Source organism: Anneissia japonica, unplaced genomic scaffold (genome assembly GCF_011630105.1).
Source record: "Anneissia japonica isolate Jap-2015-1 unplaced genomic scaffold, ASM1163010v1 scaffold287923_len1623670_cov205, whole genome shotgun sequence".
Classification (NCBI taxonomy): Eukaryota; Metazoa; Echinodermata; class Crinoidea; order Comatulida; family Comatulidae; genus Anneissia; species Anneissia japonica.
Window position 1 is genome coordinate 1,084,659 of NW_022721637.1, and position 18,683 is coordinate 1,103,341.

The window sequence follows — 18,683 nt, forward strand, 5'->3', positions numbered from 1 at the left end:
AAGTTATTCTTCCCACGCAACACTTTAATTACTTTATACAATACCTGTCTCTTATACTACTAATGAAACTGAATCTAGTATAGTATCTGGTGTTCTGGTTTCTGATATCACTGATCATTTGCCTATTTTCCAGTTTATTGATAATGATCTAGATAAACTAAAAACCCAGGAAAGCTTCTCCTTTGCTATTAATGATATGAATTCCTTTTGCAATAATTTATCTCAAGTTGACTGGTCCGATGTTTACAATAGTGACCCAAAACTTTCTTTTGATATCTTTCTTGACAAATTTTTTTTCCGTTCATAGTAAGCATTTAAACGCTAGTCGAATAAAGAAAAACAAAATTCATAAACAACCCTGAATGAGTTCTTCCCTCCTGAAATGTAGTAAACGAAAACACAAATTATATACAAAATATATTTTTTATAAGTTCTAAACACAAATTAAACTACACTAAATACAATAACATCTACAATAGTCTCTGTCGTACTGCCAAATCTAATTATTATAAACAAAAATTTGATCTGGTAAAAGGCAATCTCAAACGTACATGGAATATAATAAATTCAGTTATTAATCCGAGCAAAAAGAATATTAACAAAATTAAAGTTTTGAAAATCAACAATAACATAATTAATAATGAGAAATCTATTTGTGACTACTTTAATGATTATTTTTCCTCCATTGGCACAGATATAAACAAATCTTTACCAGATTCTGATATTGATCCTTTACAGTTCCTACCAATGTCGCCTATTAATTCATTTTTTATTAAACCCGTCACTGAATCTGAATTATTTGCAGTAATTCATGATATAGATACTAACAAAGGTGCTGGCTATGACCACTTATCTCATAGGACCCTAAAATGTGTATCTCAAATCATCATTACACAACTAACATTCGCCATTAACTCATCTTTTTCATCTGGTACAGTTCCAAATACTTTAAAAATGGCCAAAGTCATTCCCGTATTTAAGAAAGGCGACACTGATTCACTATCAAATTATAGACCAATATCCATTCCACCTATCTTTTCAAAAATAGTTGAAAAACTTATGCATAAAAGACTATTTAATTATTTAAATCAATTTAACATCTTAAATGACCATCAATATGGATTTCGTCAGAATCACTCAACCTGTCATTCAATACTTGAACTCGTTAATAACATTACTAAATCATTTGAAAATAAACGATTTCTATTAAGTTTATTTTTAGATTTATCAAAAGCTTTTGATGTTGTTAACCACGAAATTTTAATTTCAAAACTTTTTAGATATGGTATTAGAGGTATTGCTTTAAAATGGTTTATAAGTTATTTGAATAATGTAAACAATTTGTTTCTGTTGGATCATGTAAATCATCGACGAGGGATGTAACTTGTGGGGTGCCACAAGGGTCGGTCTTGGGGCCGTTACTTTTCATAATATATGTTAATGACTTGTGTAGAATTAGTGACACCCTCGAGTTGGTGTCCTTCGCCGATGATACTACGTTTTTTTTTTTTTATTCTAATGAAGACCTCAATGTTTTGTTCAATACGTTTAATAATGAGTTTTAAAAAATTGGTTCCTGGTTCAATGAAAATAAGCTCCTAATTAATATTCAAAAGGCTAACTATATTTTATTTCATTCACACCATAAGAAAGCAAATTTTTCAAACTTTAGCATTATTTTAAATGAAAATCCTATAGAACGTAAATCAAATACTTCGTTTCTAGGAGTATTCATTGATGAAACTCTAAGTTGGAAATTACACCAAAATTATGTTGCAAGCAAAATATCAAAATCAATAGGCATAATAAACAGGCTTAAGTTATTCTTCCCACGCAACACTTTAATTACTTTATACAATACTCTTATTCTCCCTTATTTGCAGTATTGTAACTTAATATGGGCCTGTGACTATTCTTCGAACCTGGATAGATTACTTAAGCTACAAAAACGTGTTGTCAGAATAATTGATTTAGCTTCATTTGCATCGCCTTCGGAACCTCTGTTTAAAAAAAACTAAATATATTAAAAATTATGGATCTAAACAAACTACAAGTTGCGTGTTTTATGTTTCAATACATAAAAGGCCAACTCCCAACCTCTAGCTTTATTTCATGATTATAAACCTATACACAGTTATTGCTTAAAAAATTCAAACTCACTTTACGTTCCTTTTGTAAGACTAACCAAAAGCCAATTTTTTATTTCTGTATACGGAACGAAATTATGGAATTATACTCATGTTAAGTTTAAAAATTGCCATAGTACCCACACTTTTAGAAAGCAGATGAAGAAATATTATTTAGAAATGTACCAATCTTAACTTTATTTAAATATTTTATTTTATTTTATATATGTATGTGTATGTGTGTACGTATATGTGTGTGTGTATTTACATGAATGTATGGGGGTGTATGTGTGTGTATGTGTATGTATGTATGCATGTATCTACGTGTGTATATATATATATATGTATATATATATATATATATATATATATATATTTGTATATAAAATGTAGGTCTACCTGATATGCGGTTATTATTAGTTTTTACTTTTTGTTTTGTCGGGGTCAAATTGAGACAAGCTTCGCTTCTATTTTTGATCCTAATTAATTTTAATGTTGTCCACTTTATTTATCACTTGATGTATTTATTAATTAATTGAATAAATGTTAATTGAATTGAATTGAATTGATGACAGGAATTCCATTCGACGAAGTAGTGTAAATGTTGGATGTTGATGACCATCGTGGGCTGTTCTGCTGGTTAGGTCTATTCTTTTCCATTTTATTTATGCTTGGACACATCTTTCTAGCTAAAAATATTATCGTTGTTTTAAATTCTTTTCTCAGCTCTTTACTTCTTCCTGCATAAATAAATGGATTCATCATTGAATTTGCGATGCCTATCAAATCCGAAAACCAAGGGTACCATACAAGCCAGGTGGAACCATTGTCGATGTAGCCACGGACGATGTTTTTAAAAGCACTAGGTGCAATACACAGAGTGTACACCAGAAGTACTATGGCTGTTGTCTTGGTTACTTTCATTTCTCGTCTGTTAATTTTCTTTCCGTGGCGTGTAGCAGCCTCCTTCGCTTTCTTTGACGCAATTGAGAAAATATACGCGTACAAAATGAATAGACATGGGATGGTTAATCCTGTGAGAGGATGTATGACGTAATAAAACACGGGGGCACCATAAATGTCATAAAAGGCAGAACTTCCACAGTCGTATTCAAATGTCACATTTGGTGTTGGTACAAAAATTCCCGCAACGGCAGCTACAGTAAATGAAATACTACCGATGAATATCCCAAATAAAAAAACGAAAAAACAAATTCGATTCGCTCTTTCGGGAGCCATCCACACGTGGTATCGAATAGGATATTTGATAGCAAGGAATCGATCCACAGTGATGACGATCAAGTTGAACACAGAAACGTGTATGAATACTAGGCATGGCATAAAATACCAAATTGCACAGTTAACTGGATACAGAAAATGTTTACGGAGAAGATATCCAACAATAGACAAAGGGACTCCAATTAGGCCATTCATAATATCAGCCAAAGCCAGAGATGATATGAAGATATTACTCGGAGTTTGTGCCAACGCACGCTTTCGGTAAACACTGAGTATAACGATAAAATTTCCAACCAAAATCGCCAGCATTAGAGGTATACTGACACAAAAAACAAAGATAACCAATGCAACAGAAACATTGTCTTGTACTAGGAGATCAACGGTTGCCATTTGAATTTACAATATTGAAGCCGTTATATCTGAAATAGTTCCAAAGAGTTCCGATAGTACTAGTAAGAACGGGCTAAATGATTCCTAACGATGAACCATACTGGATTTGTTGGCATGCGCTTGCGTAATGCGGCATGTTTTCAGAATACAATAACATTGATTTTAACGATGAACATTTTTCTTATTGATTCAGCCAATTATACCAATTGAAAACGAGTTTAAATAAAGTGACCCTTCAAAGGATAAGTGTTCGTAAGTGCTGTCAACACTCTCACAATCACGTTTTATGTGACAAATACGTGGAATTTTCGATATATGGGTTTAATTTGCCATATATGGGTGTAATATGCCATCATAATGTCCATATGGGTAGCAGATATTTGTCACAAAATTTGATGGCGTGGGCAGAACTTCATGCCATTAGTCTTCATTCGTCATATTACTTGCAACTACAGCTAGAAAACTGCTATAACGCGCAGGCCTGTCTTTGTCACATATGCTTCTTTGAATATATATATGCAGTAGCCTACTCTAAGATAAATTTTAAAACATAAAAATATATTTTTTTCACTTGCATATTCAATAAAAGTGGTAAATTATTAAATGAAAATTTAAACTTGAACTTTTTTAAGGCATATTAACGGACGTGAAAATAACACTATTCCATCATTGCGTAGTAGGGAGCCCCTAAAGAGACATGGTTAGAAAAAATCTATTTCGAGGGAACGAAATAATATTATTTCGTTCCCTCGAAATCATTTCGAGGGAACAAAATAATATTTCGTTCTCTTTAAATCATTTCGATGGAACAAAAGTATATTTCGGGAACGAAATAATATTTCAAGTGAACGAAATTAATAATATTTATTATCGAATCTTTGGAAACACTTACTGTAATTTGTAATTTGTTTTTGTTGGGTGGACTAAAACACTTTGAAAGATACTGAATGTATTATTAGTAATAATAGTTGGGTGCCTTCAAGCTTTTTCATGAATAGTGGGAGTGTTCACTTTTAGCATTATTATTTAGTGGCTGAAATGAAATTCTATAATCTATGAAAATCTCTGAATTGTTTAAAAGAATTGAGTTACCAGCTACTGTTAATAATCATGCTGAGGTTAAAGTCGCTCAGCTTGCAGATGATACAATCCTTTTTGCAAAAAATAAGAAAGTGTTAATCATGGGTTAAAAATTGTACATTATATTTGGTGATGTCTATGCAATGAAGTTAAAGCACAAGGTATGCGAGTAGGAAAAATAGACCTATTATGTATAACAGTAATATGCAATTCAATTGGGTGACAGACCAAGTCAAAATATTGATGTCTATGTAGGGCATGATAAACTATTCTGTGAACAAAAAATTGGAATGACAACATGTTAAAACTTAAAAATTATCTTAATAGTAAGCAGAGAAGAAATCTTACAATTTTTAGATGATCAATAATTATTAAAATACTTGGTTTATCTAAATTAATAACTAAAGTGTGCGCTGGCTTGGTTCGCTTAGCCCACTAGTATGTGAACGTTGCAATTAGAAAAACTTGTACTTTGGACAGTGGAGTATCTAAAAGTCTTAAAATGGGGTGGGGCTGATGGGGGCGCGAAGGTGAAATAGTGGGGGATCGATGATCAGTTGGGTGGGGGGGAATGGTGATTGTTAACTTATTATACTTGACCGTGATTTCGAGTATTTTTTTGGGGGGAGGGGGCATCGCGCCCTTCTCTAAATACGCCACTGACTTTGGATAATGAATCAAATGGTAATATGTGAATTATGTAATGTAATTGAGTAAGAGATGCATTTGTTGGAAAAATGTGAAATTGCAAAATCTTTCTGGAAAAAATGTTATCTTTTTACTTCATTTAATTGAACATATTTAAATTTTCATGACTTTCTGTTTAAAGATCAGCACAGCTTGGGTAACGCTGTTAGGTGGGTCTGAGAATTATTTAATTCCTAAGTTTGTATAGTTTGTCTTATCCTGTACATCATGTACTACTTCTTTCGTCTGTCTCCGTTTTTGTCTCTCTGTGATATTTTAGGACCCCATTGGAAACAAGTTCTTCTAAACTTTCAGGCGTTATTCTGATTTTTTATAAGTTTTTATGAATTCTATTAAATTTTGTATGTTTTTTTTTTAAATTTTTATTGTGGGTTTTCCTAAATTTTTAATGACATATTTCGCATTTATATATATTTATATATTTTTGTACTGTATTACTGTATTTTTAATGTTTATAATTCCGAATAAAATGAAATGAAACAATATCATTATTATTCTGAGATATTATTCTGTTTATTCAAACACAAAATACTGATGGAGCTGCACAAATGGAAATCATTTTATAATATGTTTATTATTGAATTCAAATTCAGATTAAGTTGTAATCATAGTTTATTAACCATTTATCAAAATATGTGGATTATTGAATGGATGTATCGATGAATATTGGATGTATCAATCATAGGCCTACAGTGATGAATAAAAGTGGTGTTTAGTACCACAAAAGTCTAAAAAAAAACTTATGTTGTATCTTTTAAAGAAGTAATTGATTATATATTACGCTATAATTTTATATTTTAAACATGTCTTTACAAATTTCATTTCAGTAATATTCATTTTTCGCTATCAGCAGAATGTACAGAATATGTATGACATAATATCTATGAAAATAAGATATACTAAAGGTCAGTTTCACACATAGAAGAGTCACAGGCATATAAAAGTAATCACATACTAAAGAAAAAAAAAACACGGGACAAAATCAAGTATTTAACAATCTCAATTTATTTAACCTTTACGACCACCACGACAATGATGTGGATAATTATAAATTTGGATATTTATAAAAAAAAAACTAAAATAAATAAAATAAACTTTTTCTTAAGTTGACAACAACAATTCGATCGAAGCTGGGGTTAACATAAAAAAAATCCACATTGACCTTTATACTGTATAACCATTTATATAACCATATTCAAAAATCGTTCAAATTAATTAAAAATAAATTCGTTAGGTACTTTAATAACATGTACATTTAAATAAAATATGCAAGGTGTACGGCATGGGAAGATATTTGGTCGTTAACGGAACATGTACCGAAATGTAGCCACTTAGAAAAACAGAACAATTTAGTTCCACTTTGAGAATATGTTATTATACCCATATTTAACTTCCTGACATATTTTTTACATGCGCAGTGCACCATGTATTTAAAATACAAAGACATTGGGTTTAACTTAAACTTTTTATTTGATGAATAATCCATTTATACCAATTGGAAACGTAGAATACAGAATGACCTTCCAGACAAAATTTGACAACGATTTTTAAGTTCTGCCTAACTTATACATTACACATTACACATTTGAAGTCTGACAAAATGTTTCCTGCTGGAAATTGATTAATACATTTATTATAGACAGAATGTTTGAGATGAGCTAATTTTTACGTTGATTTATACAATATACACACGTTGAATAAAAGCATGTAGGCTAATTTGACTCACTTGGCTGTCGGCCATGCGAGCGTTGGTATATACTGTACGTGGATTTAAAAGAAAAAAAACAATCATAAGCCTACTTTATGAATAAAAAGTATAACCGCGTTATTCTGATACAGTACAGTACAATATAAAGTAAATAACAACAGTAGCACTTTTGAGACTAACAATATAGAATTCAATATTCTTCTAAATAAAAAAAAATAAAATAAAATAAATAAAATGAACCTTTTCGCTAAGCTCCGCTCTGGAAAATTGTTGATAGTGTATTAAAATATTCGCAAAGGCGTGTAAAAAGCCGAGCACTCCCTGCGTATTACGTCGTACGTGGCGTTGTGTTAGAATCGCGTTGGCGACGACCGTCATCGGGCGCAGTGTGTTCCTGGCTTTAGACAACAATGTGCTTGTTAGACACACGTGTATTCCTAGGCCTGTTCTGATTGGTCATTTGTTAAGTTTTATTGACATTCTGGAAAGGTTCATATCGCAAATACATTATAACCACTCGGATCAGAAAAAAATATGTTACTATAAATAAGCTAATAATGGTGCGCGATACATGTTTGTTTGACCTTTTGCACACACGAACCGCCAACATGTCACGAAATTAGTATGCGGTTTGGGATAGGAAGATGACGTTGGAGTTACAATGATGACATCATGGTTGACTTATAATAATAACCTGTTTTTACCTTCACGACTACTACAACAATGATGTACTGTATTAATGTTATCCTAAATATTGAACAAAAAGAAATATAAAATAAAATAAAGGCATCACTAAACTATTTACTTCTTTGTAAGATTATACCATGGTATCCACTCTACCGAAGATCTTTTTGAATATTGCCTGAACATTTGGTGATACTCAGTCTTAATCGGTGACTGAACAAGGAATGAACATATTCGTTGTGGATGACCGTCGTTGGTTGTTCTGGTTAGGCTCAAAATCAGTGTCAGTTGTGTCGATTTTGTTTATAAATCTTGGACACAACTTACTAGCTATAAAGTTCATTGTGTTTATATATTCTTCTCTCATCACTTTACATCTTCCGGCGTAGATCAACGGATTTAGCATCGAATTTGCGATCGCTGTGAAATCCGAAAACCACGGGTACCACACCAGCCAGGTTGAACCATCATCGATGTAGCCCTGGACGAGTTTTTTAAAAACGGTTGGTGCCATACACAGAGTGTAAACCAGAAGTACTATAGCCGTTGTCTTGGTTACTTTCATTTCTCGTTTGTTGATTTTCTTTCCATGGCGTGTAGCAGCCTCCTTTGCCTTTTTTGATGCAATTGAGAAAATATACGCGTACAAAATTAATAGACATGGAATAGTTAATCCTGTAAGAGGATTTGTGAAGTAATAATAAACAGGAGCACCATAAATGTCATAAAAGACAAAACTTCCACAATCGTACTCGAATGTCACATTTGGATGTTACTCGGGGTTTGTGCTAACGCACGTTTTCGGTAAACAACAAAGATAACGATAAAATTTCCAATTACAATCGTAACCAACAAAGGAACATTTAAACAGAAAACAAAAATAACCAATGCAACGGAAACATTGTCCTGTATCAAAAGATCAACTTTCGCCATTTGAATTTGCAGTTGAAATCTTTGAAGTCTTATGTTCAAAAGAGTTCCAACAACAGGCCTAACACGCGTAATTTGTTTCTAACATGTTTTGACATGCGCATTTCGGCATGGATTAAAAATACAGCAAAATTGAGTTTAATATATATTAACTGGTCCTTTGTTAACTAATTCATTTATATCAATTGAAAACGAGTTTAATGCAGTGGCCTTCAGTGATTTTTTGAAAATGTTTCTTAAGGTCTGTCTAATGACTTTAGAATGTTACGGAATATCTAATTTTTGCGCTGATTGAAAAAATATAAACAATTTTAAATAACGTATACAATAGGCCTATATACTGTATAGCTTTTAGTACCGGTATATAGTGGGAGGCCGGTTAGTTGGTGTTTTATCCTGTTGGTGAGTCTTACACTGAAGTATGTTGAATAGAATACGTTAAGTAGGCCTAGTTGTGGTATGGATATCCGACCTTAATTGTGGCTTTGTGAATTTTAGTTATTCGTGGATTTCTTCTTATTTTACAATGACGATCTGTTCAGACTGCAACCGATAATCAATAAACGGCGTCGCGTCGTCTAGCGCTCACAGGGAACGGAGTTTGAGTCGTACTCGGCTAACGGCCGTACGAATTTCGTACGATGTAGTCAGTTCTTGGCTTTACACGTAAAGGCCAACTCAGACAGCGTCAGCCTGGGCAGCCCGACCCGATTTATCGTCGGGGACAGTCTTAAGCCGTGGTGAGAAATATTAAACATGTTTAATAGTCTACGACGCGACTGCGCCGAACGCAAACCATCGCGTCTGCGTTTAACTCACATAGACCCGACGCGACAACAAATCGCGTCGGGCTGCGTCGTACGACGCTGTCTGAATTGGCCTTAATAAATGAACGGTAAGCAATTTTAATATTGCATTTTAAACTTTTGACCTTCATAGCACCAAAATACGAGCACCAATAAAACAAATATAAAAAACTAAAGTAAATCATTTATAAACATGAGAACGGTATAACACAAAGGAGGACAAGAAAAAAAGTCATAATTTAGTTTAAATATTAATCTGTATATTGCATCAAGGTAATTCAAGAAAAGGACGCACATCTCGGGACATCAAAGGTTATAACTCTGGCATCGACATTCTAGGCGCACGTGCGTCCCTACACGCTGAACGTCACAAAAACCATAGCAACCAGACCATAAACCGTCAGCGTACGTGACGATTTACCCACGCGCGTGTTAGTTGCCATGTTAGTCGCGCGTCGTGCGGTGATTACAAAGGCCTAATGATATTTTGCAGTAACATTAGAATGAAATATATTCTTCATTTCAACATTAATTTTACCAAAATTGTGGTGAATTGTCGTTCATGAGACTCACTTCGCAGAAAAAAATTAATGTTCCGTATATACTCAAATGTTCGTCCTCGGCACCTTATGCCAACATTGTCAAAATGACAGATTAATGTTACATAAGAACATAAAATTTTATAAAATTCGTAAATTTTGAATTGCTATAACTTTTCATTTTCTTGGTCAATTTTCACAAATCAAATTGCAGTTTATAGAAGCATTTAACAAGCTCGCGGTAAAAAAAAAATCAAATGTAACAGACATTGCGCGAAGTACCCAAAATTAATAAAATAAAAACTAACACCATAAAACGAATGGCACGCATAGACTAATAATTGACGCCTGTACTCGGAACTAGTATCGGATTGTCGATGCCACAGTAAAGATCAAAGGACTGTACGCACGCGCTATGTTCGAGAGCGGAGATGTGCGTCCTTTTGTTGAATTACCTTGATTGCATTAACTGCTCACAAAAAGCACTGTCTCTAGATTTCGATAAGGCTTCATCTCCATGAGAAGTAAATTCTAATCAGATGCAGAGGCATCTAGTTGACCAGGCCCGTGGCCAGGTTCTTCCAGGGGGGTTTCTGGGCGTGAGGTCCACGTAGAAGCCCCGGTGGGGTCGCCGAAAACCCCCAAAGCAAGAGGATTTTTGTGCTTTATGGGTCTATATAATGCTATAAAAGCAGATATGAAAACGTCTGTGTTTGGGTGGGTCTGCAGTGCATTAGTTGGGTTGGAGGACTTATTTGGGAAATTTGAAGAGGGGGGTTTGCCAAAAAAGAGGGGGGTTTGCTAGAAAAGAGGGGTTCTCCCGAACCATAAAAAACCCCCCTGGATACGGGCCTGTCACAGTCACATGATTCGGTGACAACTGACTCGGCATTAGATGTGTAAGAATCTCTAAGCCTAGCCTACTTCCACCGTGTCACTGCCTAAACTGTATGTCTAGACCATACAGCTATTAAACAACTATTATTGTATTCTTATTATATCTCTATGGTGACCTACAAACAAACCTAGCGCCACCTACATTTTCAATAGGATGACATGGCATTCGTTCGAGGTGAACAGGAAAACTTGAACAAACTCATTAAATTCGATTCAAACTCATTAAATTCGATTCATTACCGATCGAAGAGATAATTTTGGATTATATAATCTATAGAAAACATAACGCCGAAAGAAATCGGGAAACAAATTAGAATAAGAGTAGAGGAGGATTCCTAGGGTAATGATGAGGCACGGTGGCAGAAATCAGATGAACTTAGGGGAGGAGTGCCGGTAGCAATATCTATCTACTTGAAATAAGTGCAACAAGAACAACTCAGAAAATTGTGAACAGGGTGACAATTAATTACTGTTGGTACCAGAATGTAATGTACAAATATTTCAAGACATTTTACCATCCACGTGAAATACTCTTGCAATACATTTCGAGGATAACTATTATGATAGAGGCTGTGAAACAATATCTCAAATTCGAAACTTCTGCACCAGCCCCTCCCCACCCCCATACCATAGAAATTTCAACAAATTTTCTTCCTTCTTTGTGAACTATTATTAACTTAGATTTCATCTACTTTCTTCCACATTGTCGATTCTGAGCCCTACTACATACATAGACATAGTAATATTTTTCAATCGATAATTAAATTGTATTATTCTGATCAACTAAGTAGGCCCTATTCAGATTTATGGGTCGATGTGAAGATACAATAATAATAATAATAATAATAATAATAATAATAATAATAATAATAATAACAATAATAATAATAATAATAATAACAATATGTGTATAAGAGACATGTATGGTTAACACTATAATTACGAGCTTAACTTAGATGATTTATTTTTAAGTTCATGAAATATTTCATCAATAATTGCACCTTTCCTGTGGTTTGAATTACGTTAGCTTTAACAGTGAAATAATTTAACTGTTCCCTACTGGTGACTAATAAAACCTATCCTAGGAAGAAACAAAAATATGAAAAACAAAATGTGAACAAATAAATGGTCCATGGATACTGAGTGGCCCCTGATTGAGAGGCCCTTGTAGCTTCATTTTCATCATTCTATAAAGGAGCTGGAATGAACTAAAAAAGTGCACACTAGGCTAAATGAGAACACTGGGTCTCCTTCCTATCCGAGAAGACTTATACCAATCAAACCCTGAGCGAGGATTGTCGCGGTCAGTGCCGATTTTAAGGTTCTAGCTAACGTCGCACATGTGTTACCACTCAGCCACCCGGGCACTCGACTCACTGAACCACAACAAAATTGTCCTTTAAGAAAAGACTGACGTATCTTTGTCCAAAAGGTTCTACTCTACTTTCGGGATAGTGCTACAACGTTTACTTGCAACATTTATATCTTCATTGGTTACCGAAAATTCAACATTCGACGAAGTAGTGGAAATGTTTGTTTTTGATGACCATCGTTGGCTGTTTTTGTTAGGCCTATTCTTTTCCATTTTGTATATTCTTGGACAAAGAATACTAAGTATGAATTTGATTGTTATTTTAAATTCTTTTCTCATCACTTTGCTTCTTCCCGCGTAGATCAACGGGTTTAGCATCGAATTTGCGATGGCAATAAAATCCGAAAACCATGGGTACCACGCAAGCCAAGTGGAACCGTTATCAATGTAGTTCTGAACGACGTCTTTTAAAGCAGTTGGTGCCATACACATAATGTAAACCAGAAGTACTATAGCCGTTGTCTTGGTTACTTTCATTTCTCGTTTGTTGATTTTCTTTCCATGGCGTGTAGCAGCCTCCTTTGCCTTTTTTGATGCAATTGAGAAAATATACGCGTACAAAATTAATAGACATGGAATAGTTAATCCTGTAAGAGGATTTGTGAAGTAATAATAAACAGGAGCACCATAAATGTCATAAAAGACAAAACTTCCACAATCGTACTCGAATGTCACATTTGGTGTTGGTACAAAAATACTAGCAACAGCAGCTACAATAAACGAACTACTTCCGAGGAATATACCAAGAAAATAAACGAAAACGCATATTCGAATCGCTCTTTCGGGAGCCATCCACACGTGGTATCGAAGCGGATATTTGATCGCAAGAAACCGATCCAAAGTAATGACAATCAAGTTGAACACAGAAACGTGTATGAATATTATGCATGGCACAAAATACCAAATTGCACAGTTAACTGAATAAAGTAAACTTTTACGGAGCAAATATCCAACGATGCTGAAAGGAACTCCTATTAGGCCAGTCATAATATCAGCTAGAGCTAAAGACGACATGAATATATTGCTCGGAGTTTGTGTCAACGCACGTTTTCTGTAAATACTAAGTATAACAATAAGATTTCCAAGCACAATCGCCAGCATCAAAGGAACATTTAAACAGAACACAGTAATAACCAGTACAATAGAAACATCGTCTTGTACTAAAAGATCAACCGTCGCCATTTATAATTTACAAGAAGCGCGTTTATAGGTCAAAGGGTTCCAAAGAGTTCCAACTATACTCAAAGAATAACTGGCTTTATATACAATGAATCACATGATATATTTTGACATACTTATTTAGGTATGCATTGAGAGAATAATGACCACTGGATTGTAAACTTTTCCCTTGAAATTATGTTGATGAAGTAATTAAAGAGAAAGAGTATGATTAGGTCATTTCTATAATTTGATACGGTGATCTTTTAGAGAGCAAGTAATGTTTCTTATGAGATAAATAGCGAAACTTGATTAAGCACCGCTTTACTTCATTAATATTGTTGTTTAATTGTATTCGGATTATTTTTATTTTTTATAGTTTTCACCAATGGTAAAGAATCATATTAAGATTTCCAATAATTTACCGACTTCTTCAAAGTTCATAGTATTTACCCTTGATTTAACTTAGCGTAAGAAGTCTGGTTAAACTGCGTGACGTCGGTCCACATGATTAGACGGCAATACGACATTAAGGATGTTTTCTAAAAAACTTAAGGTCGTGAGTTCGAAACGCGTCTTGGTACTCAGTTTTTTTTTTCCCAATTTATTTATTTATTTTAATTTTGTACAAATGATCATTCTAAATAATGTTTTTTTTTTTGTGCATCAAGAGCGAACGCTCACATTATTTAGAATGATCATTTGTAGAAAATTAAAATGAATAAATAAATTGGATAAAAAATTTGATTATTAATTAAAAAGAAAATAGATTAATTGGAGAAAAAAAATTAATACCTCCCGTTTTAAGTCCTTATTCGAGAAGGCTTGGTTAACGAGATCGTCTCAAATCATCGCCGAGACTGTAATTAGCCGGTGACCCTGTTTTACCGGTGGTTACTCGACTCTCCCAACTAAAATTAATTTACCGGTGTTGTTTTTTGAGGAGACCAGTCAACTCTCCCCCTATCAAACTCGCCCCTTGCAATCTCGCCCTTACAAACTCTCCCCTTACAGACTCGCCCCTAACAAACTCTCCCCCTGTCTCTACACAGTCGTCCCTTACAAACTCGTCCCTTTACAAACTCGCCCCTTGACAAACTCGCCCCCTGACAAACTCGTCCCCTAGCAAACTCGCCTCCTGACACAACAGAGTCGCCCTCTCTACAAACTCGCCCCTTGACAAACTCGCCCCTTGACAAGCTCGCTCCTGACAAACTCGCCCCTAACGAATTCGCTCTTTAACAAACTCGCCCCCTAACAAACTCGCCCCTACCAAACTCGCCCCTAACATTTCGGTTACCGTAGGTTGGTTTAAAATATACCAATGAAAAAAAGAGAGAATTGATCCATTATTTCTTTTTATTTATATTCAATTAGTATTAATAAAAGCTGCATTAATAAAAATGTTATTAAAAATAATATTAATAATACAATAAAAAGGCTTAATGACTAATGATGATGATCATGATGACAATAATAACGACAATGACAATACCTAATGAGTTATAGACATATTAAATGTATGTATAAACATTTAATATTAGGCCTGTGTCATGATATAATTGATAAAATCTAAACCATCTTTTTATATTAAAAGATTAAGAAAAGAATACTCTTGCATGGACTTTAGAAACACTTTATTGGAGAAAACCAATATTTCGACCTCCTTATATAAATTATATATTTAAAGGGTTGTACACATCCGCCTGAAGAGTGTGGTTGGCCTCTACTGAATATCTTTCTGGATAGTGTTATGTTTTTTGCTTATACTCTTTATTTCTTCATCGGAAAATTCAACATTCGTCGTGGTAGTGGTAATATTCGCTTTTGATGACCATCGTTGGCTGTTCTTGTTAGGCCCATCCTTTTCCATTTTGTATATTCTTGGACACAGAATACTAACTATGAATTTGATTGTTATTTTAAATTCTTTTCTCATCTCTTTGCTTCTTCCAGCGTAAATGAACGGATTTAACATCGAATTTGTGATCGCTAAGAAATCCGAAAACCATGGGTACCACGCAAGCCAGGTGGAACCGTTGTCAATGTAGCCCTGGACGATGTTTTTAAAAGCGGTTGGAGCAATACACAGAGTGTAAGTTAGAAGTACTATGGCTGTTGTCTTGGTCACTTTCATTTCTCGTTTAAGAAGCTTCTTTCCGTGGCGTGTGGCAGCTTCCTTCGCCTTTTTTGACGCAATTGAGAAAATATACAAGTATAAAATAAATAGACATGGAATAGTTAATCCTGCGACAGGATTTGTGACGTAATAAAAAACGGGAGCACCATAAATTTCATAAAAGGCAGAACTTCCACAGTCGTATTCAAATGTCACATTTGGTGTTGGTAGAAAAATACTAGCAACAGCAGCTACAATAAACGAACTACTTCCAAGGAATGTACCAAGAAAATAAACGAAAACACAGATTCGAATCGCTCTTTCAGGAGCTATCCATACGTGGTATCGAAGAGGATATCTGATCGCAAGGAACCGATCTAAAGTGATGACAATCAAGTTGAACACAGAAACGTGTATGAATATTATGCATGGCACAAAATACCAAATTGCACAGTTAACTGAATAAAGAAAACGTTTACGGAGCAGATATCCAACGATGCTGAAAGGAACTCCAATTAGGCCAGTCATAATATCAGCTAGAGCTAAAGACGACATGAAGATATTGCTTGGAGTTTGTGCCAACGCACGTTTTCTGTAAATACTGAGTATAACTATAAGATTTCCAAACACAATCGCCAGCATCAAAGGAACATTTAAACAGCACACAGTAATAACCAATGCAATAGAAACATCGTCTTGTACTAAAAGATCAACCGTCGCCATTTAAAATTTACAATATTTTAGCCTTTATAATCCGAAAGATTTCCAAATGGTTTCAACAATACATAATGAAGAATAACTGGCTGGTTATTTCTAGCGATAAATTGAAATGCATATATGAACATGCGCCGTGTGACATGTATTCAGAACACAATTCAATTGGGTGTAATACAAGCTTATGATTAAGCAAATATATTTGACAAAAATATGATTAAGCAATCTCTATAATGCATATTGTGATCTTTCAGATGTTGTTAGCGTTGAACTCTGTTACCAATTTTTCGCTTTTCAAAAGTTCATATTAATCACCCACTCTAATTTGTACCAACCTTTTATCTGAACCGACCAAGCAACTCTAGCTGAGGATGGGCGTATACGCTATTGCTTTCGTCTCTAGAACCAAGTAAAACCAAGTAAGCCCTGTTTACATTGGCGATATCTCGAGCAATAATTTAGAGAAGGCGGATTTGAAGAAAAATCTGGGCAGGGAGGGGCTTACCACGCACGAACCACTGAGCAAAGGGGTGCTTGAGATTCTTATATAGAATACTGTTGACCATATTTTAAATCGAAAATTACCATGTTTTGGAGTACCGTGAAAATATTAAACCCTTCCCGTCAATTACTATATATAAAATACTACTGTATTGCAATTTGCAAGTTTCAAGTTTCTGTAAATAGAGATTTAGTTGAAATACTTAAGTCAACAATTGAAATGTTCGCTTTATGAGCAAACAATGAAGTTAGCTATGACTTTACAGTACTTTTTTTCTTTTAATATTGTGTTAATAAGAAATATATTAGGACTGCATGGAAATCCTATTAGGTATACTTTCCGTTCTAGTATTTACAGAACCGAAGATACAACAGTGTGGGTATGGGTGGGTTTTCCTTTGGTATAGAGGGCCAAGGGAGAACATCTTTTTCCTTTTCACCAAGAAGTATGGAAATGAGATTGTCATAGGTAAATGAAAGGCGTTGAACAGATTCTAGATAATCATGGCATGAAGTGATATAAAATAAAGGAAACCGTAAATTTTAGGGCCCATACACTACAAGTCCAAGACACGAGTTAAGAATATTTACGAATCGAATTACATTACTTATATAGAGGTATTATGCAGCGCTTTAAATAAAATTTCTTTTCTCTCATCCCTCTTCCCTTTTTCTTTTATTTTTTTTGTCTATAAATATATTATAAAGAGAGAAGAAAAGAAAAAAAAGAAGAGGGGAGAGAGAAAAAGAAATGTGTATAGGCTATGCATACGCATGTTTCTTAGAGTTGTTTATAGTTGAAGTTCATGATTTGATACACGCAATACTATAGAGCAACATAATAGAAAATATGCTACAATCATAGAGAATCTCTATGCCACAATCCACCCGATTATACCTAAAAGATCTGATAAGTATCAGTTTCAAGATAGTCATGATGACGTCACTAACCTGATTAAGGGATTCTGATCAGTGATTGATGACTGGTGCTGGCACCAGTACAAAAATGTATCAACTTGTCACCGAAACTGATCATTAAATTTTAGGTAGAATCGGTTGCCTACAATACAACCTACACAAATTACTGATGTTCATGATGGAATGGTTTGTTTACTGAACCAGATTGCATTCGACGTTCAAATAAAAAGAGTTTACTAATGTTTTGTTGATATTGGTTATCTCAATCACAATGTGAATCACAATAAAGTCTATCTGTATTTAGTTAGACTCTTTCGGTGCAATTTTTCTAGTGGAATTTTTACAAACCCTGCTAACGATAATTTTAATCGTTTCATTAAATTCTCACCTCATCAACTTACTCTGTCCTGCATATATAAACGGATTAAACAAAGTTCGAGACGATTATGTAATCTGCAAACCATGGGTACCACACAAGCCAATTTGAGCCATTTTCGATACTTTCCTGGAAACACTTTTAACGACACTTGGCGCAATACACAAAATGTAAACCAAAAGTACTATGGCTGTGGTCTTGGTTACTTTCATTTCTCGAGTGGCGACTCTTTTCCCATGTCGTGTAGCAGTTTCCTTCGCCTTCTTTGAGGCAATTGTGAAAATATACGCATAGAGAATAAACATAGTAGGAATCGTCAAACCTCCAAGCGGATTTGCTAAGTAATTATATGCGGGTGCACCGTAATATTCATATAAGGGAAATTGTTCACAATCATATTCATAAGTAACATTTGGTA

General features: G+C 34.3%; 3 protein-coding genes across 3 annotated transcripts; all 3 read right to left on the reverse strand.

Moving 5' to 3' along the window:
• Positions 1 to 2,634: 2,634 nt before the first annotated feature.
• LOC117111714 (adenosine receptor A2b-like) lies at positions 2,635 to 5,356 on the reverse strand. The gene has a single exon (XM_033254709.1). It carries the CDS (start codon positions 3,753 to 3,755, stop codon positions 2,673 to 2,675), a length of 1,083 nt encoding a protein of 360 aa, XP_033110600.1. The 5' UTR covers positions 3,756 to 5,356; the 3' UTR covers positions 2,635 to 2,672.
• Positions 5,357 to 7,419: 2,063 nt separating this feature from the next.
• LOC117111713 (adenosine receptor A3-like) lies at positions 7,420 to 13,761 on the reverse strand. The gene is made up of 2 exons (XM_033254708.1): positions 13,150 to 13,761; positions 7,420 to 8,693 (listed from the first exon to the last, which is right to left on the reverse strand). Exons 1-2 carry the CDS (start codon positions 13,659 to 13,661, stop codon positions 8,138 to 8,140), a joined length of 1,068 nt encoding a protein of 355 aa, XP_033110599.1. The 5' UTR covers positions 13,662 to 13,761; the 3' UTR covers positions 7,420 to 8,137.
• Positions 13,762 to 15,047: 1,286 nt separating this feature from the next.
• LOC117111712 (adenosine receptor A2b-like) lies at positions 15,048 to 17,773 on the reverse strand. Its single transcript, XM_033254707.1, has one exon. It carries the CDS (start codon positions 16,477 to 16,479, stop codon positions 15,364 to 15,366), a length of 1,116 nt encoding a protein of 371 aa, XP_033110598.1. The 5' UTR covers positions 16,480 to 17,773; the 3' UTR covers positions 15,048 to 15,363.
• Between the last annotated feature and the right edge of the window lie 910 nt (positions 17,774 to 18,683).

Coding starts and splice junctions, on each gene's coding strand:
- LOC117111714 (XM_033254709.1), bottom strand. CDS start 3,755: ATGGCAACCGTTGATCTCCTAGTACAAGACAATGTTTCTGTTGCATTG.
- LOC117111713 (XM_033254708.1), bottom strand. CDS start 13,661: ATGGCGACGGTTGATCTTTTAGTACAAGACGATGTTTCTATTGTACTG. Junction 8,694..13,149: donor GTACCAACACCAAATGTGAC/ATTCGAGTACGA, acceptor TCCAAATGTGAC/ATTCGAGTACGATTGTGGAA.
- LOC117111712 (XM_033254707.1), bottom strand. CDS start 16,479: ATGGCGACGGTTGATCTTTTAGTACAAGACGATGTTTCTATTGCATTG.